Source organism: Vanacampus margaritifer, chromosome 2, assembly GCF_051991255.1.
Source record: "Vanacampus margaritifer isolate UIUO_Vmar chromosome 2, RoL_Vmar_1.0, whole genome shotgun sequence".
Classification (NCBI taxonomy): Eukaryota; Metazoa; Chordata; class Actinopteri; order Syngnathiformes; family Syngnathidae; genus Vanacampus; species Vanacampus margaritifer.
Window position 1 is genome coordinate 57,010,018 of NC_135433.1, and position 24,632 is coordinate 57,034,649.

General features: G+C 40.6%; 2 protein-coding genes across 5 annotated transcripts in view; one reads left to right on the forward strand and one right to left on the reverse strand.

Annotated features, from left to right (window-relative positions):
* carm1 (coactivator-associated arginine methyltransferase 1) overlaps nt 1–1,379 on the forward strand; it is a 139,978-nt gene extending 138,599 nt beyond the window's left edge. For 2 of the 4 annotated variants that reach the window (XM_077556213.1, XM_077556214.1), the window contains 2 exons: nt 269–337; nt 453–1,379. In XM_077556213.1, coding sequence (XP_077412339.1) covers nt 269–337; nt 453–592 — 209 coding nt within the window. In that variant the 3' untranslated portion in view covers nt 593–1,379. Of the gene's footprint in view, nt 1–268; nt 381–452 lie in introns of all 4 variants that reach the window. The other 2 variants (XM_077556215.1, XM_077556217.1) reach the window with 1 other exon arrangement.
* A 15,290-nt stretch (nt 1,380–16,669) lies between these two features.
* Nucleotides 16,670–24,632, reverse strand: part of LOC144043890 (all-trans-retinol 13,14-reductase-like) — a 94,097-nt gene continuing 86,134 nt past the window's right edge. Inside the window, exons 11-12 of the mRNA XM_077557967.1 lie at nt 16,945–17,104; nt 16,670–16,868 (exon numbers count right to left, since the gene is read on the reverse strand). Coding sequence (XP_077414093.1) covers nt 16,720–16,868; nt 16,945–17,104 — 309 coding nt within the window. The 3' untranslated portion in view covers nt 16,670–16,719. The remainder of the gene's footprint in view (nt 16,869–16,944; nt 17,105–24,632) is intronic.

Genomic DNA, 24,632 nt, shown 5'->3' on the forward strand with positions numbered 1-24,632 from the left:
GGTTGTTTTAAAGTGGTTTACAAATAGTTGAATTGAGTGTCTGACATTTGATTTAACACTGTCGTTCGATTTTGACAAAGTAAACAAGATGGGTCTGTGGTTTGCTTATTTTGTCCGATCTACAATGTTTTGACCTTGATGACCTGGGGTATTGGAAATGAAGTGAAAGGTTGTGTAAAAGTCACAGAACTATTGCTTTAAAAAAGTGCTCTGTGTAATTAATGTTTTGATCTAACAGTAAATAACTGTTTTTTTTGTTTTGTTACAGTGAACACAGGTATTGTGAACCACACCCACTCCAGGATGGGCTCCATCATGAGCACAGGAATTGTCCAGGGTATGTCCAGTTAATAATCAACACAGTACAGAAACCCACTTTGGTAAGCAAGGGGAAATTACCATGCAAACAGTCAGAGGTAGTCTTGAATGTAATGCTTTGCTCTATTTTTCAGGAGCTACAACAGGCCAGTCAGGTCCCAGTAGCAGTGGTACATATTATCCGGTCACCAACCAGTTTACCATGGGGGGTGCTGCAATCTCCATGGCCTCTCCCATGGTCATCCCCAGTAACACCATGCATTATGGCAGTTAAGACGAAGACTTCGCAATGACCCCTTTAACCTGCCCATCTCTGCATGACAAAGACTTCCCTGTAAACACAAAACAAAAAAGCTCCTTGCTGCTCCTGAATTCCAACTGACCCATGGACCACAGCCAATACCAAAACCAATGCTCTCCTGACACTAAACGCCTTGTTCAACATCTTCAATCTATTATTGACTGTCTGTTACTGTACATCATCTTTCAAACACATCCGTCCAACTCATTTTACCATGGCTGAATTGTCCTTTTCTTTGTTTTGATTCCTATGGCACACCAATGGACTGCTGAGCTGCATCAGTTTTTTTCACCTCCCTCATATCATTTAACTCTTAATTTCTCCTTTTGTCATAAGTTGTCTCTTGTGTTTCTCATGTTATCAAAAGAGAGCTCTACACCAGTTGCCAGAGGGGGTTGTCCTCAGATAATGGTCAACGTTTTTTCTTTTCGTTTTTTTTATTTTGTTTGGTGGGGGGGGTCTTTATATCATGTCATGTCAGATGTAATACTAATGAGGAAAACAACATTTGCACCATTTCCTCAACCTTGGTGTATTTGTATTCAGGGAAACTTGTATCCTAAAGTGTAATGGATTTTTCTTTAGTAATCTGAACCTTTGTGTGAGTCTTTTATGTTTTGCTCATTATCCGATTTTAGGTTCTTGATGTGTTTGTCTGCTGTCTTTCATAAAAGTAGTCTTGCACCCCACAATTGATCATTTTTGTCTACGTGTATGTTGAGCCATATAAATATGCACCTCTTGTTTTCTATGTCTGTTATAGATTGTGTTCCAGCTCTTCATTATGACCCGAAGCGCATGCACTACATTAACATGCAGGGTTTTTATCTTAACTCATTTGTTCCCAAAAACTTATAAAAACATTGTTTTAAATATTGCCATGGTCCCAAAAACGTATTTATTAGTGGTGTCAAATTTTTTTATCTAATTAATTACAGGATTTTTAATTGATTAATCTAATACATTTATTTTAATCTCATATCTCTTAAAGGTCCCCAAATAAAGAATTTGAATTCTAGGACATTACAAAATTGTGATGCAAGACTAATCAATTGTATACACTAAGAAGAGAATATTTGAAATCCATGTTTCTATTGCTGAAATGTGCTTCTAGATAACTAGATCTCCCAGAGCCATCATTTTGAGCCTTATATGTTTATTACTTGCTGTTTTGAGTAGCTAATAAAACCCCTCTCTTGCTTTTCTGAGGCGGACGGGTGGTGGACCTTTATTGATTTCGATTATCAGGCTTGTACTGCCAAAAACGTCATGACTCATCACATCTATCAGCCTGTTTTTTTACTATAAGCTTTTACTATACCTTGAACTGCCGGGGGTTTGGACTTGTTGTCTGGAACTCCTGAGTGATCCAGCAAACACTCAACATGTTTTTTCAGACTCCCTGTCAGTTTTGTCTCAGAATGTAGCTGTACAGTCTCCTCTGTTCAGGCGGGGGGAAACTTCAGGCGGACCCTGGGGTCAGATAGTGGACCCGTTGCCAATCGGGGCCCATTTAGCCCGAATGCCTTGACAGAGTTTTACAACGGTGTCTGCCCCGTCGCTCCGCGACATGGCGTTCTGGAGATAGAAGGCCGACAAATCCAAGATTTTTACCCGGGATAGGAACCATCGCAGGCGGGGCACGTTTTTGAAAATCTCTGTCTCCTGAAGGTCTTTGTGTGGCTGTATCTCCTACGTACGTATGTCCTACCAGGGACATAGTGCTAGGTACTACCGGGGAGATAAAACACATTCCCGGACTCGTTTCGAACTGTGAGGGTAACATTTTGGGCAGACACAGTAAAGGAAGCTCACACTGGCAACCAGGACTGGACTGGCACAAATAATCGGCCCTGGCATTTTGACTTAGGCCCGCCGGCCCAGCCCGATTCCTCACCGGCCTTGGCCCATAGCTCTACCTCTTCTTTTCCTTTCACCTTTTCCCTTCAGGGGTCCCCACAGCAAATCAGTTGCCTCCATCTGACCCTGTCCTCCTTCATGTCCTCTTTAACTACATCCATAAACCTCTTTGGTCTCCTGCCTGGCATTTGGAAACTCAGCATCCTTCTGCCAATATACTCACTATCTCTCCTCTGGATATGTCAAACCATCTCAGTCTGGCCTCTCTGACTTTATCTCCAAAGCCTCTAACATGTGCTGTCCCTTTGATATACTCATTCCTGATTCTATCCATCCTGGTCACTCCCAAAAACAACCTCAGCATCTTCATCTCTGCCACCTCCCGCTCTGTCTCCTGTCTTTTCCTCAGTGGCACTGTCTACAGACCAAACATCATCGCTGGCCTCACCACAGTTTTATAAACCTTTCCTTTCACTTTAGCTGAAACTCTGCTATCACACATCACACCTGACACTTTTCTCCACCCGTTCCAGCCTGCATGCGCACGCTTCTTCACTTCTTTTCCACACTTTCCATTGCTCTGGACTGTTGACCCTAAATACTTAAACTCCTCCACCTTCTTGGTCTCTTCTCCCTGTAACCTCAGTCTTCCACTTGGGTCCCTTCCATTCACACACAGAAACTCCGTCTTGCTACGGCTAACCTTCATTCCCCTCCTTTCCAGGGCAAACCTCTCGCTTCTCCTCCAGCTGTTCCCTGCTCTCACTACCGATCACAATGTCATCTGCAAACATCATAGTCCATGGAGATTCCTGTCTAATTTCATCTGTCATCCTGTCCATTACCATAGCGAACAAGAAGGGGTTCCGAGCTGATCCCTGATGTACTCCCACCTCCACTTTGAACTCCTCCGTCACACCTACAGTACACCTCACCACTGTCTTACAGCCCTCATACATGTCCTTCACCACTTGAACATACTTCTCTGCCACTCCAGACTTCCTCATACAAAACCACAGTTCCTCTCTGGGCACCCTGTCAATAAGATTTCTCCAGATCTACAAAGACACAATGCAGCCTATCTGACCTCAATCAATCCTTCTGACCTTCTCTGTACTTCTCTTTCAACATCCTGAAAGCAAATACTGCATCTGTGGTATTCTTTTTGGCATGGAACCATACTGCTGCTCACAAATGTTCACCTCAGTCTAGCTTCAACTACTCTTTCCCATAGCTTCATTGTGTGGCTCATCAGCTTTGTTCCTCTGCAGTTGCCACAACTCTGCACGTCTCCCTTCTTCTCAAAAATGTGCACCAGCACACTTCTCCTCCATTCCTCAGGCATCTTCTCACTATCTAAGATCCTGTTGAACAACCCAGTCAGAAATTCTACTGCTACCCCTCCTAGACACTTTCATACCTCCACTGGTATATCATCAGGACCGAGTGCCTTTCCACTCTTCTTCTTCTTCAATGCCCTTCTCACTTCATCCTTACTAATCTTTGCTACTTCCTGGTCCACAACAGTCACCTCTTTTACTCTTTGTTCTCTCTCATTTTCCTCATTCATCAACTCTTCAAAGTACTCTTTCCATCTTCTCATCACACTAATGGCATCTGTCAACACACTTCCATCCCTATCCTTTATTACCCTAACCTGTTGCACGTCCTTCCCATCTCTGTCTCTGGCCCATAGCTCTACCACCAATGATTATTATTCGTATATTCAGTTTGATCTCTATATTTTAAATGGATGAATGGGCTGCTCCTTCTAAATTGTGGGCTGGTTTCTCGGGGTAAAATCGAGGAAAATAATCATTGAATAGCACCTCATCGGCCCCAAAGGACACCGGCCGACCGGGCATCTGCCCTGAATGCCAGATGGCCAGTCCAGCCCTGCGCCTTTGATACGACCGGCTCTGCTAGGGGAAGGAAAGTAACACAGACCAAGAGATTTAAAATGGTTGAATGACAGTTGACAGTTTTAATTGGAGTTGGTAGGGGTTTGACAATGCTTTTATATGATAAAGAGTGACAAAGACAATAGCAGAGCACTAAATGGCTCTTAACAGACTACAGTCAGGCACAAATAGAGTGACACAGAAAACAAACAAATACACAATAAGCCGAGTGTTTCAATAACACAATGAGCTGGACTGCTCAGTCCCGATCCGCCCGAGTGACTGAAAAGCAGCGCTTTTATTTGATGCAGCGCCGCCAAGTGTAGGTCAAAGATTGGCGGGGAGTTCCGGTGCTACACCAGGAGTCTGGGACGCCAGCCAACCAGGAATGGGCGCTCACATAGTCGTCCAATCAGAAGGTGGTGTTGGCGCATCCGAATTTGCATATGCAGGAAAACACACACACACACACGAGGGAAGCGTAGATGCCGGCGGGCCCGAGCCGAGAGCCGTAACAGCCATGATGCATTTTCTGTGAACACGAAGTCGCGCGCATGACATGACAAATATGCAACACATAACATAACATAGGAGAGGGGAGTGGTTGAGGAAGTGGGCACAACTTGACCCACGTCCACAACAGATTGACCAATGCAGCAAGTCTACTATTAGTGGCAGATTTCTGTATGATCTGGTTTATCTGTATGACATCAAATTGGTCGATAATTGACGATAATTATCGTCCACTGATATCGTGCATTTGCACTTTCACGGCCTGCGGTGCATACGCACAAGGTCGCTAAGTACGGAACTAGGGCAAAAATATGTAGGTGACGTTAAACTTCGGTTAAAATTACCCATATACAAATGATAAAAGAAATAATACATTGATACGTACACATGAAAATACTTTTACGGCAAACTCATAGGAATTGCCATCGAATGCCGCCTTTTTCTCGCTATTTTGGTCAACTCCGCAATGAATTATGGGTAATACACTTTGGCTGAGCCCGCAGCTGAAGTGTAAAACAAGGGCGCAAAGGGGGTGGGGCGTAGCCAAGTGACAGTACACTTAAGAGAACTGGGACACCCTACACACTCGCACAAGGGGTGGAAGTGCGAGTATTGGGACAGGGCCTAAGTACTTCATTTATCTATTATCAAATCAAAGTATTATTTGTTTTATCGCTGCGAAGCAAGCAGGCACATATTGTTATTCTACCTAGGACAGTGGTTTATTTTTTATTTTTTTTTTTATTATTCCAGCGATTTTTCCGCTAAAATGCGGCCCGTACCGTACATCGCACCGGCACAAATGAGGTATCAAACGATGCGGCTCGATCTGACTCGCTGCGCTACTATTTTTCTAAGAATTCCCAGTTACCATGGCGACGCTATTCCCAAAAAACTCCCAAATTAACTCCCCATTGGGAATGAATGGGAAAAGGGAAGAGAAAATCACACATCAAGCCCCTTTTTCCAAGACACGCTGCGCGCGCATACATTATCCGACCGAATTTTAGCTAATTTTGTAGGAATTTTTCCCATCTTTAGCTCAGTGTCGAAATCTTTTTTAAGGAATGAAAGCTCTCCCCCCTGTGCGGGTTCAAAGACAGTGAGTGAATTAGCTTTCTCACACACTCTGTTGGCTAATTAGCCTTAGAGTGCCGGGAACAAAATAATCTAACAAATTGAAAAAATTTCACTTCAACTCGTCACCATGGCCACAATCTTTTCTCACTAGACGTCAAATTCTCACATTTTGTAGTCACGAGTGTCTTCTTTCAGACAAACTAACTTTTATTTGGCTAAGGTGTCATTTAGTACCTTTATTTTCCCTTTAAGCGAGTAGAAGTTGGACTCTCGCCTATCTCTCCCATGTTAATTTGGGCGACTTTTTCCTCTTCATTTCTGATAAATCATAAGTTTTCAACCTGCTCTCATTTGGTCATTTTTCATCCGATAAAAAAAATGAGAACATGCTCGTGTTCCCCAAACCCTTGCCATTCTAACGAGCCATTTCTTGAATTTGTATCTTGAAGAGTTAAGTCGTGGGAGGCTCTTCTTTGAGGTGTGCGTCTCTCATTCAATCTCAATGGAATGTGGGGCGCGTGACTGCTCCAAGTCAAAAATGGGTGTGAGTTCTTAAAGAGACAGTGACATATTTTTAGATTATGGTTAACTTCCACATTTCTTGACCGATTCCAGTCATTTAAATTTTAAACTCTTCAGCTCATTTACATTTTTTAAAATACATGTTCAGGGACAGTGAGATACTTTTAGTTGATGTTCATTATGGTTAACTTCCACATTTCTTGACCGATTCCAGTCGTTTAAATTTTAAACTGTTCAGCTCATTACCAAAGAGTCAGCAGTCCCATTCAAAATTTCCGCGGGAATTTTTCTAGTTATGGGACTGCTTGTGGAGCAAGCAGGCACATATTGTTATTCTACCTAGGACAGTGGTTTATTATGGGACTGCTTGCGGTTCGCTGCTGCTTGCGAAGCAAGCAGGCACATATTGTTATTCTACCTAGGACAGTGGTTTATTATGGGACTGCTTTGCGTAGCAAGCAAGCAGCACATATTACTATCCTACAGAAAGGGGTTTATTGTTGCGTAAATTATTATGGGACTGCTTTGCGTAGCAAGCAGCACATATTACTATTCCTAGAAAAATGGGCTTATTATTATGGGACTGCTTTGCGTAGCAAGCAGCACATATTACTATTCCTAGAAAAATGGGCTTATTATGGGACTGCTTTGCATAGCAAGCAGCACATATTACTATTCCTAGAAAAATGGGTTTATTATTATTATGGGACTGCTTTGCGTAGCAAGCAGCACATATTACTATTCCTAGAAAATGGGCTTATTATTATTATAGCAAATATTCTTATATTATCTTCCACCGATTTTTCCGCTAAAATGCGGCCCGTACTGTAGATCGCACCGGGACAAATGAGATATCAAACGATGCGGCTCGATCGGACTCGGTGCGGCATTATTTTTCTAGGAATTTCCACTTACCATGGCGACGCAATACCCCAAAAAGTGCCATAGGAATGAATGGGAAATGGAAAGACAAAATCACACACCTAAAGCACCTTTTTCCAAGACACGCTGCGCGCGCATACGTTATCCGACCGATACGAATTTTAGCTCATTTTGTAGGAATTTTTCCCATCTTTAGCTCAGTGTCGAAATCTTTTTTAAGGAATGAAAGCTCTCCCCTCTGTGCGGGTTCAAAGACAGTGAGTGAATTAGGCTTCTACCGCCACTCTGTTGACCAATTAACTTTAGAGTGGCGGGAAAAAAGAAAAGTCTACTTCTATTTGCAAAAGTTTCACTTCAACTCGTCACCATGGCCACAATCTTTGCTCACTAGACGTCAAATTCTCACATTTTGTAGTCACGAGTGTCTTCTTTCAGACAAACTAACTTTCATTTGGCTAAGGTGTCATTTAGTACCTTTATTTTCCCTTTAAGCTCGGACAAGTCGGACCAACTCGCCTATCTCTGCCATGTTAATTTCAGGCGCCTTCCTCTCTCCATTTCTGATAAATCATAAGTTTTCAACCTGCTCTCATTTGGTCATTTTTTATCTGATTAAGAAAATGAGAACATGCTCGTGTTCCCCAAACCCTTGCCGTTCTAACGAGTCATTTCTTGAATCTGTATCTTCAACCGTTAAGTCGCGAGAGGCTTTTGTTGAAGGGGTGCTTCTCTCATGCAATCTCAATGGAATGTGGGGCGCGTGACTGCTCCAAGTCAAAAAAGGGTATGAGTTCTTAAAGTGACAGTGACATATTTTTAGATTATGGTTAACTTCCACATTTCTTGACCGATTCCAGTCATTTAAATTTTAAACTGTTCAGCTCATTTACATTTTTGTAAATACATGTTCAGGGACAGTGAGATACTTTTAGTTGATGTTCATTATGGTTAACTTCCACATTTCTTGACCGATTCCAGTGGTTTAAATTTTAAACTGTTCAGCTCATTACCAAAGAGTCAGCAGTCCCATTCAAAATTTCCGCGGGAACTTTTCTAGTTATGGGACTGCTTGCGCGAAGCGGCTGCTTGCGAAGCAAGCAGGCACATATTAGTATTCTACCTAGGACAGTGGTTTATTTTTCTTGTCGTTATTATTATTATATATTATTCCACGATTTTTCCGCTAAAATGTGGCCCGTACCGTACATCGCACCGGCACAAATGAGGTATCAAACGATGCGGCTCGATCTGACTCGCTGCGCTATTATTTTTCTAAGAATTCCCAGTTACCATGGCGACGCTATTCCCAAAAAACTCCCAAATTAACTCCCCATTGGGAATGAATGGGAAAAAAATCACACTTCAAGCACCTTTTTCCAAGACACGCTGCGCGCGCATACGTTATCCGACCGATACGAATTTTAGCTCATTTTGTAGGAATTTTTCCCATCTTTAGCTCAGTGTCGAAATCTTTTTTAAGGAATGAAAGCCCCCCCCCTGTTCGGGTTCAAAGACAGTGGCTGAATTAGCTTTCTCACACACTCTGTTGGCTAATTAGCCATCCAGTGCCGGGAACCAAATAATGTATTTGAAAAAATTTCACTTCAACTCGTCACCATGGCCACAATCTTTTGTCACTAGACGTCAAATTCTCACATTTTGTAGTCACGAGTGTCTTCTTTCAGACAAACTAACTTTCATTTGGCTAAGGTGTCATTTAGTACCTTTATTTTCCCTTTAAGCTCGGACAAGTCGGACCAACTCGCCTATCTCTGCCATGTTAATTTCAGGCGCCTTCCTCTCTCCATTTCTGATAAATCATAAGTTTTCAACCTGCTCTCATTTGGTCATTTTTTATCCGATTAAGAAAATGAGAACATGCTCGTGTTCCCCAAACCCTTGCCGTTCTAACGAGCCATTTCTTGAATCTGGATCTTCAACCGTTAAGTCGTGAGAGGCTCTTCTTTGAGGTGTGCGTCTCTCATTCAATCTCAATGCAATGTGGGTGCGTGACGTCACTTCAACTCGTCACCATGGCCACAATCTTTGCTCACTAGACATCAAATTCTCACATTTTGTAGTCACGAGTGTCTTCTTTCAGACAAACTAACTTTTATTTGGCTAAGGTGTCATTTAGTACCTTTATATTCACCTTAAGCAAGAGAAGTCGGACGAATTCGCCTGTCTTTTACATGTTAATTTCAGGCGCCTTCCTCTCTCCATTTCTGATAAATCATAAGTTTTCAACCTGCTCTCATTTGGTCATTTTTTATCCCATAGAAAATGAGAACATGCTCGTGTTCCCCAAACCCATGCCGTTCTAACGAGTCATTTCTTGAATCTGTATCTTCAACCGTTAAGTCGTGAGAGGCTTTTGTTGAAGGGGTCCTTCTCTCATGCAATCTCAATGGAATGTGGGGCGCGTGACGGCTCCAAGTCAAAAATGTATGTGCTCTTAAAGTGACAGTGACATATTTTTAGATTATGGTTAACTTACACATTTCTTGACCGATTCCAGTCATTTAAATTTTAAACTGTTCAGCTCATTTACATTTTTTTAAATACATTTTCAGGGACAGTGAGATACTTTTAGTTGATGTTGATTATAGTTAACTTCCACATTTCTTGACCGATTCCAGTGGTTTAAATTTTAAACTGTTCAGCTCATTACCAAAGAGTCAGCAGTCCCATTCAAAATTTCCGCGGGAATTTTTCTAGTTTTTTTTATTATTCCAGCGATTTTTCCGCTAAAATGCGGCCCGTACCGTAGATCGCACCGGCACAAATGAGGTATCAAACGATGCGGCTCGATCTGACTCGCTGCGCTATTATTTTTCTAAGAATTCCCAGTTACCAGGGTGACGCTATTCCCAAAAAACTCCCAAATTAACTCCCCATTGGGAATGAATGGGAAAAGGGAAGACAAAATCACACATCAAGCACCTTTTTCCAAGACACGCTGCGTGCGCATACGTTATCCGACCGATACGAATTTTAGCTCATTTTGTAGGAATTTTTCCCATCTTTAGCTCAGTGTCAAAATCTTTTTTAAGGAATGAAAGCTCTCCCCACTGTGCGGGTTTAAAGACAGTGAGTGAAATAGCTTTCTCACACACTCTGTTGGCTAATTATCATCCAGTGCCGGGAACAAAATAATCAAACAAATTGAAAAAAATTCACTTCAACTCGTCACCATGGCCACAATCTTTTCTCACTAGACGTCAAATTCTCACATTTTGTAGTCACGAGTGTCTTCTTTCAGACAAACTAACTTTTATTTGGCTAAGGTGTCATTTAGTACCTTTATTTTCACCTTAAGCGAGGAGAATGCGGACTCTCTCGTCTATCTTTTCAATGTTAATTTCGGCGCCTTTCTCCTCTTCATTTCTGATCAATCATAAGTTTTCAACCTGCTCTCATTTGGTCATTTTTCATCCGATTAAGAAAATGAGAACATGCTCGTGTTCCCCAAACCCTTGCCGTTCTAACGAGCCATTTCTTGAATCTGTATCTTGAACCGTTAAGTCGTGAGAGGCTTTTGTTCAAGGGGTGCGTCTCTCATACAATCTCAATGGAATGTGGGGCGCGTGACGGCTCCAAGTCAAAAATGTGTGTGCGCTCTTAAAGTGACAGTGAGATATTTTTCGTTTCTGTTGATTATGGTTAACTTCCACATTTCTTGACCGATTTTTGTCGTTTGAATTTTAAACTCTTCAGCTCATTTGCATTTTTTTAAATACATTTTCAGGGACAGTGAGATACTTTTAGTTGATGTTGATTATGGTTAACTTCCACATTTCTTGAGCGATTCCAGTCGTTTAAATTTTAAACTGTTCAGCTCATTTACAAAGTCAAATGTGTGTGCTTGAAAGTGCATTTTTCTTAAAGGGACAGTGAGATTCTCTAGCTAGGATTCTCGCCACTCCGCTCGCCCAGGGCGACGGCCATCTTGGCCAATTCATTAGGTACGCCAAGGATTCTCGCCACTTTGCTCGCTCAGGGCGGCGGCCATTTTGGCCAATTGATTAGGTACGCCCAGGATTCTCTCCCTTCCGCCCACCCGGGGCGGCGGCCATCTTGGCCAATTGATTAGGTACGCCAAGGATTCCCGCCACTTTGCTCGCTCAGGGCGGCGGCCATTTTGGCCAATTGATTAGGTACGCCCAGGATTCTCTCCCTTCCGCCCACCCGGGGTGGCGGCCATCTTGGCCAATTGATTAGGTACGCCAAGGATTCTCGCCACTTTGCTCGCTCAGGGCGGCGGCCATTTTGGCCAATTGATTAGGTACGCCCAGGATTCTCGCCACTCTGCTCGCCCAGGGCGGCGGCCATTTTGGCCAATTGATTAGGTATCTAAGTGCTACTACTATACTACTACTACTACTATGTCTACAAGTACTACATACAGTACATGCGTGTTTCCACCTTGCAAGAGTCAGCAGTCCCATTCAAAATTTCCGCGGGAATTTTTCTAGTTGAACAAGTGATGACACAAAACCTAGATGCCATCATGCTTCGTATGGTTTAAATTTCAACTGACCCAACCCATTTACTGTGTGTGCTTTTGGGAAAATTAGTGCAGGCAGACAAGGTAAGTCGATCACCACATAGGAGAATGTGGAACAGAGAGGTGCAGGTGAGGGAGAGGAACACGGAGGTGGGGAGCAGAGGACTGGGACAAGGTCTTACTCAGAAGATCCATCTGAATGGCCTTCACGACACAAAATTGGGGACTCATTGAGGCAGTACATAGTTGACAATGGCCCACAGAAATGTCCTGATGAGCCATATCCAAGATCATATCAGAGTAATAGGTGTTTTTCAGTGATGTGCAGTGAGCTCTATGTTTGGGTAGGCAGGCAGTCGCAAATTGAAACGCACACACCGATTACAAATTTGTGTGTCAGTGTCATGTCTGGGTAGAGCTGGCTTTGGTTGAGGGTCCCGATTGGTCCTGAGTGGATGCCTGCCCTTCCGCAGGCTGACCAATCCGGGCCCTCAGCCACTTGTGCCTGGCCCCAGGTGTGACTAATTCCCTAATTTGTGTGGGTGCATTTAATTCCCGGGTGGTGATCAGTCCCTTGTAGGATCATTGCCGCTTGTCACGGTCACCCCCGGAGTTCTGTCTGTCATTTTGAGTTTTGTACCTTTTCAGTTCCTTGTTTATTTTAATACTAACCAGTTACAAACAAACACTGTTTGTTTGTAAAATAAAGCACGCCAGTCTCGCCTGCACTCCTGCTGTGGTTCTCCTGCCTCCCTGCATTTTGGGTCCTCCACCTCACACGCCGACAGACATCACGCCGCTCCGTGACCACACCATGACCACACCGTGACAGAATGATCCCACCAGGGACTGATCACCACCCGGGAATTAAATACACCCACACAAATTAGGGTAACTAATCACAGCTGGGGTCAGGCACAAGTGGCTGAGGGCCCGGATTAGTCAGCCTGCGGAAGGGCAGGAATCCACTCAGGACCAATCGGGATCCTCAACCAAAGCCAGATCTTCCCAGACATGACAGTCGGCAGGTGAGTGTACAATGTATCCAAGGGTGACCATAATTTTATTTCCAAAAAAGAAGACACTCACCTCGGGATACTTGATACAAGATGCCCATATATTCAAACTATTTTAACATATGCCTTCTTTCTGTATGGGTAAAAAATAAAAAATAATAAAAAAACATTCATCTCTTTAGAAGTCTTACATTTTTTTTGTTTCTTCTTTTGTTTATTTTTTACTTCGAGCGGGGTTCGTACCCATTGCCTCCGCTGCGGCAGCTCAACACTTACCCCTAAGCTAAAGTTCTGGGCCACCGTCAGCCAGTGCGCAGTCTGCCAGCCACAGTAAACGTTGCAGTGCACTCTGCCTCCCATTTGCCGGACAATTTCAAACCGGAAAGAATGTTTTAAAGTGAATATCTCCCTGTAAAACAGCCCAATTCCTCACAAAATCGAGGTAGCAATAGCAATAGCAATGCCAAACACCATGTAAAGTGAAACAACCAGTAAATCGAAGCACATCAACAAAGCCAATCTTTCCTTTTGCACAATTCTTCGTGAAAAGTACGAATAATTCTTTGTCCCTTACTTTGCTGAAGATCCGGGAGCTAAGGCGTTGGTGTCCCATCCTTCAAAAGATGACATTTTTCCTCAAAGAAAAGGCATGAAAATAGTTGTATATTCTCCAAAGTGGCGGCATCTTGCCGCTTTGCTGTGCACTAAGTGTGTTTTGAATTCACGAATGCACTGTGCGAACGTTCGTTCGCATAGGAATAATACATCGACGTAAAAAGGCTGCGTAGCGATCTGCCTATTTGCGTAAAGGACTTTTCTACTGAGAAACTGAGTATGCAAGCTCAAACACACATCGCTAGGCAGCCAGAGCTGGGAAAAGCATAGTAGCAGTGTGCCTTCAGGAGGATAATTTTTGCAGCAATTTTGCCTGCAGGCCAGACGAAGTAATGAGTAATTTTTTATTGAGTTGTGAAAATCACCAAATGTTGACACTTTTAAACCTATAGGTAGTCTAGGCTTTCTGAAATGAAATAAATAATTAATATAAGTAGAAAAAGTTTAGGCAAAGTTACGACAATGGCTCAAATATGAGGGGAATACACAGGGGTGTCCAAGCTTTAATAAAACAGTTGTCCAGAGGCTCTGTTCATCCCCTGCTGTAGCCACAGCCTGAACCTTTTGTTATGCAATGCAGCTTCATCCAGCAGAGTGTGTCTTGCTGTCTAACCTTATTTGCATTTAATGTAGTTCGGGCGCGCGGGTAGTTCGTGGCAGTTAGCATAGCATCTAGCTTGTTGCATTCGGATCACGGCAGATAAAACCCTTCGATCGCCGCAAATTGTTTTAAATCGGGTGGGGGTTGCTGTCTGTGCCTGTCGCGGACATTGAGTCTGATGATCTGTGCAGCATTTTCAGCAATTAGTCTTGTATTTGTCTGTATTAATTTTATTAACAACTTTGATTTGAAGTTATCACATGACGATATCCCTTTGCAGCTCTCTTCTTCGGCGGTATAGGAAGTATGTCATTATGTGGGTGCGACCCAGTGTGGCACCAAGTGTTCAGACGGAGACACTACAGTTTGTGTGGAAAATGGTTAAATGGGAGCTACTTAAGTCACACTGTTGAATTTAATTTTAATTATTTGCACTTGCCTTGAAAAAAAACTTGTACAACCACATATTTGAATGTGACTTTTATAGCCATTAGATAATTTACTTTTATTTATGTATTTAGTTTTTTAAAATTATTTTTATTGTGCATTGCACAGGGTGTCTGGACACCAGTAAAAATACAAATGGCCCTAGAAATTTGATCAATAAATGTGATGAAATCAACACTTTAATGTATAATATACAATGTTTTAGAGTTATGTTTTACTAATTGTGAATTACTTTATCTCTTATTAGGAATCATTACATTATTTATTCTCTTATTTTTTTCTCATATTATTGCAGCTATCTTTTTTGTTTTGTTGTTTGTTTTGCCAAGTGGTGTCGTTCTTGCGATGAAGAATTGACGAGTTCTGGTTATGCGCTGTGTTGTCGACATCCTCAAAAACTGAATGTTTGTTCAATCATTGACATTAAATCATCAAAGAAAGCGATTTTCAACACTCGAGATTGGTGAATCATATGTAAAATAAAAAAATAAAAATAAAAAATACACATGTGGGGACGATGAATAGTATTGATTCGAAAAATGTTAAATTGACCAAATTCTGATGTGATGTATTGGCCCAAGGCTAGCGATATACAAGGCCAGTGCTGGTTCTGGCATGGCCAGCACCCGAAAAAAAGGCCTAACTTAGAACCCTGCATTAGCTAAAACATTATAGCGACACTGCTCACAAAGTAAAGCCAAGTAGATTAGAAATAAATGTGCACAAAATCAAAACCTGATTACCGTACTGTGTGTGTGTTTTAACCATTTATATTCACCTCGAGGCTGGAAAAAGAACTCACAAACTTTTAAGGGGTAGCCACCTTCATTTTAATTAAATTTTTATTTTACTGAGGTTATCTGTTATCCTGATAATATTATCTTAAAACTGATGTGGTGCTCTGAATGCGAGCTCAAGATTAATTTAAATATAAATTTGAGTCTCTTCAATTAATGAATGAATCAATTATTAATTTAATAATTAATTGACCCGATTTACCCTTTTGTTGTTCCAAAAGTTCATGCACCACCATAAGTGAAACATGATCTTCATCTGGCTGCTTTTTCGGAGGCATGCTTAGTTTCAGTATTTGCAGTTGGTTGCTAAAGAAACTAACACCTTTTAACCACAGTCTGGTTAGACTTCAGTATTGTTGAATGCTGAACCTTAAACTATTTGTCCCCATTCTTGTGTTTTAACTTACCCATACTTAAAAATCAAGTACCAGCCTAGTTACTATAAAACTTAACTAGAGCATTCGTTTGTAACTGACATCGCCCAGCGACGGGATCGAACCCACGTCGCGATCAAGTATTCCGTGTACAAGAGTATATCAGTTCACCTGAGCTGAATTTCTGGATCACCTTTGTGGCTCGGGGGAGCATTTGAAGGATGGTTTTCCTCGACATGACCCGCCCTACTCTGCCTCAGATTGGCTCATCAGTCCTCATGCCAAAGGTTAGCCAATCTAATCAGTGTAGATAGGGGGTACCACCTAATTAGAGGCTGAGGAAGGTAGGCCATGGCTGAAAGGTGCGCATGAGCGGGGATTTAGAAGTGGGTATACTTAATACTGACTGAAAAGAAGTGGGTATACTCAATGCTGACTGAAAAAGAAGTGGTTATACCCGTGTAAACCCTGGACTACACCACTGCTACAAACCTTGAAACTGCAGCTTGCTACTACTGGTGCCCAGAGGTGGTTGTCACTGAGTCCCCTGGTTCAGGCTCCCACGGCTTGTCTCCCTCTGCTTTGCTCTCGCTAGCTTTTGCTAGTCGTTCCCACTAGCTCCTACTAGCCGCTTTTGAGGGCCGCCCCGCTAGATCTTGCTAGCCACTCCCACCAGCTCATGCTATCCACTTCCACTGGCTCTTGCTCGCTGTTTTGGTTGTCACTCAAGCCTTTGTCAGCGCCGTCACCTCTTTCTTGTGCTATGTGTTAACTTTTTAGACACAACTAGTTCAAACCTATTCAATAAACATTATAAACATATATCCAAACACTTGAACTAAAGCTCTAAAAACATAATTTTTACATCTTGATGGTTTTATTTCAATTCAGATGTTTTGTAATACGAGACAATTACATGGATTGTATCTTTTTACAGGGATAGTCATATTTTGGGGAAACGGGTTTTGAGTAAATCAAATTACTTTCAGGTAAACTTATGCTCTGCCTTTCTTTTTTTAAGGCGGGTCTTAAGAGCTAGGAGGTCAATATAGAGAATCTGATTTAGGACAGCCGAGGCACAGAGTAGTCCACCATGCAAAGCTCCTGCCATGCCATTACAGAACACGTCCTGACCTGCAAACAGACACACAGTTAGATACTGTACATTTTAAGTACAGTCTTGTATCAAGTGGGCCTTTGCTATGACTACCTGTTAAGTATAGACCACTGATTGGTGTTTGTGGTCTGGTTCTTGCAACCGTGTCTGGGGTGAAACGCTCCAAATTGTGTTCAGCACCATACATTTCACCTCTTGGTGCACCCAAATAATGGACATTAGTGAGAGGGGTGGCAGCATCAATCATAACCACCTGAAGACAAAACTACAATTAAAATGTTGCTAAAAAGATATGTATCATTCAAGGTTGGTATGACAGGAAAAACAAATAAAACATCTGAATAATATAATGCAATCTAAAACAACCGCACCATGAGTACCCGCTGCCCAGGCTTTATTATTTGTGACCCCCCCAAATAAATGTTCTGAGTTGTGCCTACCAATAAGGTTAATGCTTTTAAATTAAAAGTTGACTCCTTCAGAATTTTCTGCTTCATTTGAAACCAGCTCAGTTTACCCTAACATTAACCCTAGTGGAAGAGTGTGTGCCCTGAGGGTTGTAATTGGGGGGTTAGATCACCAAATGATCCCCGAGGACAAGCCCCTGCAGCTGCTTACCGCTCCTTTAGTGGATGGGTCAAATGCAGAGAATGAATTTCACCCTGCTTGGATGGGCGTGACAATCAGTGTTACTTTTAAAAAATTGAATTTTTTTCCACAATAAAGTAAGTGTATGAGACTGATATGGGACCTTGTGACCCTCTAAAAAGATTTAAGAAGAAATCTATCTTTATGCCTCCAAGTGTCTCCCAACCCCACTCTAGTCACATTTAGTAAACTTGTGGAAAGAGATCTTTAGGCTGCTGTTAAAGCTAAAACAAAAGTTATACATAATATATTAGAATAAAAAGGCCCTCAATGAATTACAGAACAATTCCTACAATTGTTTTTTTTTTTTTTTTTTTTTTTTTTTTTTCCAAGTTTCACAGATCCAAATCAAACAATGATGCACATTGCAATTATCTCAATTACATATACAGGTATTCACCTCTCCAACAAATCCAGATTAACAAGGATCCTGTTTTTTCCCATAACAATTAAAAGCAAACACTTAACACGTTGAACCATAACAAGTGTGGTGTACCATATATTCCTCAAATAGAAAAAAAGTATAGACACGCATATACATACATCCTCTCTCTCTCTCTCTCTCTCTCTCTCTCTCTCTCTCTCTCTCTCTCTCTCTCTCTCTCTATATATATATATATATATATATATATATACATACACAGACATACCTAAACATACACGCGCCCTTATACATACAGAATATCATACAAATGACGGTCTAAGCACAGAGATATACTTAAGTCACTTTTCCCATCTCTTGGAGAAAAGTCCCTCTTGAAGACTCAAAGTTATTTATAAGGTTATCCTTTCCATCTTAAATATCTCCTATACCTATCTATTTGTTTACAGTCGGCTTTTCAATTTTCAGCCATTTCCTAGTTATAGCTTTTCTGCATGCAGCACTCAATATCTGAACTAAATATTTTTCATGTGAAGACGCATTCTCTAATACTATGGCACCAAAATATAAAGACCCCATTTCGAAAGGAATGGTCGTTTAAAATACCTTTTCCAAGATCTTATGAACCTTCCCCCAAAAAGGCCTCAACATTCCGCACGACCAAAATATTTGGAAATGGTTTGCTTCCTGATTGCCACATTGTCTCCAAGACGTCGCAGAGTGTCTTTTCCGTGAAGGTGTTATAACAAACCTCATCAGAGTTTTCCAACAGAACTCTCTCTACATGTTTGAGCTTGATGTTTTCCATTGTATCTGACACCAACTATTCCATTCTTCTCTTGTCAAAGATATGTTGACTTCCTGTTCCTTTGTTTGAGATACAAGGTGCCCCCCTTTTGTTGTTGTAGACTATTATAAACCTTTGAAATAATTTTCTTGGTTTCTCCCCCTGGGTAAGAGTTCACAAACATCTTTAACATTGTGTTTTCCCATCTACATCGTGTCTCTTCCCTCATCAGTTGATTAATATAGTGGCGTATTTGAAGGAAACCATAAAAATCCTTCCTGCCCAAATTAAACTGTATCTGAATATTCTGAAAATTATTCATGGATCCTTTGTCCAAGGTGCAATTTGCTGTCAAACCCTGCAAGGCCCATCTCTTAAACCTCACAGCATGTGTGGCGGTCGTTCAGTAACCAGAAAGTCGGCTGTTCGATCCCCGCTCTCCCCAAGTCATATGTTGTTGTGTTCTTGGGCAAGGCACTTCACAGACATTGTATGGAAGGTGCAAATGTTTGGTGGTGGTCGGAAGGCCGTAGGCGCCCCTTACTATCGCTAAAAAAACAATTCTTGTTAACTGGAAAAATAAACAAACTCTGAATATCGACCAATGGTCTAACCTCCTCATAAATCACATTTTAATGGAAAAAATATCTGCCTCAAATAAAAACCAAATATCAAAATTTATAGAAACATGGTCTACGTATATAGAATTTTTTAACCTAATTCTGGTTACTTAATTCTGTCTTTTAGCGAGAGCCACTACATCGTGATAACTTACATTGATGTTTCTGCATTTGGCAATTTATTATTATATTATATTATTAGTATGGGATTTTTTTTAATGGACTTTAGGTGAACTGATGAATACACACACGCTCGCACGCACGCACGCACACACACACACACACACGCACACATACACGTACTCACCCACATACAAAAAAAAAATATATATATATATATATATATATGTGTGTATATGTATATATATATGTATATATATTAAAAAAAAAAAAAAACATTTATTAATTTTTTTTAATTTATTTGTTTTTAAAAAAAAAAAAGGAGAGCAATGATGATGTCAAATCGAATGAACAATACTGAGCTCTCCTGGGAAAAAAAAAAAAAGGAAGGCCGTAGGCGCAGCCTCGCTTCTGTCAGCCTGCCCCAGGGCAGCTCTGGCTACTTAAGTAGCTTACCGCCACCATATTGTGAATGTGTGAATGCATGAATAATGTATCCATTGTGAAGCGTCTTTGAGTTTCTTGAAAGAAAAGCGCTATATAAATCTGATGTATTATAATTATGTGTCGCTGGACCAAATTCTGGGTCACTTATCCACCATCTCAATATCTTAACAGCCTCCCTAAGATGCTCCATAGCTTCATTGAAAAAGAGATCCAATACCCAATTCAATCAAAGTATTTGTCAAATCTATATTGCCAATTGCTGCTTGAATAGGAAATTCCTCTGTTATTGAGCTTCCCAATTCCTTCCACTTTGCACAATAGTCTGGGTTACACCAAGAAATTTATTGTCTTATTTGAGCAGCCAGGTAATAGTCCTTCAAGTTTGGGAGGCTCACTCTGCCCTTCACTTTCGCCAGTTGCAAAGTCTGAAACCTAATCCTTGGCTTCTGGCCCTGCTTTATGTATCTCAAAATTTGTTTATCCAAATCATGAAATTCTTGGTCTGGCACCTTCAGCGGAAGGGACTGAATCAATTACAAAAACCTTGGTAAAATTTAATTTTTTATAGATTGAACCCGTGAACTGAAGCCAAGGAAAGGTATCAGATTCCATCTCCTCATATCTTCCTTCATCTTCTTCTTTAAGGGATGATAATTATGCGTAAATTATTTTGTCAGGTCTTTAGGGATGTTTATTCCTAAATAAGTAGTTGATTCTGCATCCCACTTCAATTTGAGATTCTCTTTCAAAGTAGCTGAGGGTGTATCATTATAGCTCAAACTGTGTCTTGGAGACCTTCAATTTATAGCCTGAATGTAGCCCATACTTTTCTTAGATGTATCAATTGTATCAAGGACTGCTCTGGATCCAATATATAAACCAATACATCATCTGCAAACAATGATAATTTTTGTTCCCCATCTCAAACTTTTGTTCCCTTAATATCTTTATTACTTTTGATCCATTGGCTCAACGGCTCTATAAATATATAAAATAAGAGGGGGCTTAGTGGACACCACTGCCTTGTTAGACGTTCTAGAACAAAAGGCTGTGAAAGTCCACCATTGACTTTTATTCGTGCCCAAGGATACAAATAAAGACTTTCCCGTCCCCCTCATAGTATCTTTGCTTTGTGGAAATAATTTTATTTTGTATGGCTTTTGATAGATCTCATTTATTTTATTCTTTTTCACCCTGATCTGTTGTCTTCTAATATACTAAATTATTTTTGTAACCCATCTAACTCCTCTCGACCACTCTTCCTTAAGTAAGCACCATAACCTATAACTTTTGCCTTTGAGTACTGCCTGTGTCTTAAAATATCGGAGGAGAAATCTCACCATTATCATTGTGCTCCAAATATTTAACAATGTCCTTCTTAAGTTGTTCCTTCACTTGATTCAGTTTATTAATGTCCTTGACACCAATGTCACAATCCACAACTCTATTTAAATCTTTGCCAAAAGCAAGAAAGTAATCCATCCTTGAATAAGCCTGGTGTGTGTTAGAATAGTAAGTATAATCTTTCGCTGAAGGATTCATTTCCCTCCAAATATCTATTATTCTAATACCTTTCATTGAAGTATTTGTTTATCGGCCTAGGTTGGGATATATCACCCTTAGAAGCATCCATTTTTGGATTCAATCTTATTTTTAGATCAACCCCACATATAAGAATCCCTTGTGTCTCAGATATGATCAAATCAAACACCTGTTTATAAAAGGTCTATTGAGAATTTGGGGGAGCATAAACATTCAATAATGTAATCAATAAGTCACCCAACTTCCCCCTTACTAAAATATACCTTCCCTCAGTATCTTTCTTTATAAACAATGGTATAAAGCTAATTTTGCTTAGTATCAATATTGAAACCCCACGTCTGTGTCTTGCCTTATATGATTATGAGTATTGGTCTTTGAAACCCAATCGTTTGAATTTTTCATGCTCTGTCTCTATTAAATGTGTTTCCTGCTAAAAAAAAAAAAAAAAAAAAGGCAACTCAATTTTGTCTCTCTTCAATTTAGTCAATATCTTGGTTCTCTTTATAGGGTTAATAAGACAGTTTACATTGTAGGTTGCTATTTTAGTCACCTGCAAACTTAATTCCAAAATGAATATAACAAATCAAACCATTGGTAACACCCCACGGGCTGCACTGAACTACAGCAACCATTGCTCCTAACAGAGTAAACACATAAACATAACAAAACTCTATGAACAGCAAGACTTCCCGCTGTGGGATCATTATATTGCCCCTTGTAAAGCCCCGATGGTTGTGGGGCTTAAAGGTGTAACCTCCCCCCTTCTTTGGTGGGTGATGGCCTTTACATATCAGTGTAACTCCACACCAGATATTATTCATGTTTCCAAATAATGGCACAATTGTAATAAAAGCAGCTGATAAAAGAGGCCATAGTGGTACAAAATATCCGACAGCTTGGTGACATTGTTTTTTTTAATTAACAGTTACCAACCCTGTGGAAACATTCATTGAGGAGATTAATTTTATTTTAATTGAGGCTTTGGAGAGTGGAAGACACGACAAGACTAAAAGACAATTTGATTTTCTGAAAGTAGAATATCCGATGACTCCTGTATTCTATTTATTGCCAAGAATACACAAGCGATTACAACACCCTCCTGGCAGACCTATTGTAGCCAGCAAGAACTCATTGACTGAACCTTTAAGATAATTTGTGAACTTTTTCATCAAATACATTGTGAAGACATTACCATCATATGTGGCAAATACTACTGAGTACAGTGTTAAAATGATTTACTCATATTACTATGCCGGAGAACTATTTTCTGGTCACTTTTGATGTTGAAGCCCTTTGCACCCACATCCCACATGAAGGTGGTTTGGACGCTATGGATTTTTACTTGGAACCTACGAAGGATGTCCTCACTGCTCATTTTATTGACGAAATTTATTCTGAAGTCCACCTATTTCATGTTTGACAAAAAAATATATTTTTTACAGATTTAAGGCACAAGTATTTGCTCCCAACTATGCTAAATTATATATGGGACTGTGGGAAGAAAAACATATATTTAACAGAGGTGGGCATTCCGTCAACATTAAGAGAAGATCCCTCAATCCTTCAATGACAAACACCCACTTTGTTGACGATTGATTGGAAACTTAAATCACTTGACAAACTAAGCATTGATGGAAGGGGGTTTGCGTCCGTCAATGTAATCGTCAATCTGGCAATAAATTCCTCAATCCATCAATCACAGACTTGACGAGAAATGGAAGTGGGTAACGATGGCCACTTCTGCAAACTCTCTCAAGCAGTATTGGCAATAACAACATTAAAGGATAGTGGTAATGCAATTGTGTTACGCAATAGCACCACTTGCATTGTATTACATTGTGACATCAGAGCAAGTGGTAAAAAAGTGACTGTTACTTTAAATAAATAATCAGACTGTCAAAGTCACAGTTACTTTAAAGAAATACTCAGAATGTCAACATCATTGACTTCGCATCACGACGAGTATGTAACATGGCTGGAGGTCATTGTTTGTTGTGCGCTCCACAGTCATGGTTTCATTAAATGAAATACTGTACATGAAGTGAAATATGTGTACTCAATCTTGCTCAACACATTCATGGTGCAGACATGAACAAACTTAAAGTAAAAAGCAGTGATTAAAATGGTATTAGTATTAAGTATTAAGAGATGTTTCTGTCATTTTGCTTTTTAAACAAATTGATGTTGGTGATAATCGTTCTAATTGGCTGTTAGACGGGAAATGCAAATCAGTTGTTACCTTTGTTCCCCCTCCAGTAATTTACTCCAGAGGCTAGGCATATATTGTTGTTATCTTAATGCGCAACTTTATCTTTCTCCGAACAAACATACAGTTTACTGACTGTTTGGATTTTTCTTTTATGGAACCATGACTGCATGGCGTGGGAAACAATGACTTCCAAGTTAGGAGAGTAGATGAAGCAACAGCAGGTGTGCCCATCTCACGTGCAAAAACATCCACCTATTCCCATCTTGTCGCTTCAATTAGCATGTACAGTTTAGCCACTCTGAAGTAGCAAGAGTACTCTTTTTTTCTATTTCGTTAAAAAATACCAAAACTAGTGATGGCAGTGCGACACTGAAGCTTCGATACAAGCTTCAAACCCTGAACTACAATTCCATAGAACCACTGCTTCAAAGCTTCTTTTGGTGCGGAAAAAATCACGTGACATATGACGTCCGAAGCAGCGACTGATTCGTTGCCCGAATGAATCACATGCCTGGTTCGTGGTCCAATCACGTGATTCTCGATTCTGACAGGTGACAGGTTGAAACAGTTTTGAATTTGAGCATCAACCCTTTATAACCGCTCTAAACAATGTACTATTCGTGGGTTGTCGGTGTGTTGTTGGTGCTGTTGAATTGTCATTGCCTTGCGTTGTTACATTTGGTCATTCATGGAGCCAGCCAGGAAGAGAGGTCGTTCTGAAATGTGGGAACACTTCAATCTGATCACTCCTGATAAGGTAGGTGTGCTGGCTGTTTAAAGTTATGTATATAGATCAGAATCAGAAAAAAACTTTAATTATCCCCGGGGGACAATTATTTATTGATTTATTTTTTCGAAGGGCATTTTTTTTTTTCGAGGCGCAAATTAAATAAAAAACATTTCCACTTGGACGGGAATGGAACCCAAGTTACCAGAGTGGCAGGTGATAATTTTACCACTGAACAACCAATGTTTAGTTGTAACGCTTATGTAAATAGGCTTTACCTTTTTTACTTTCTTCAATTG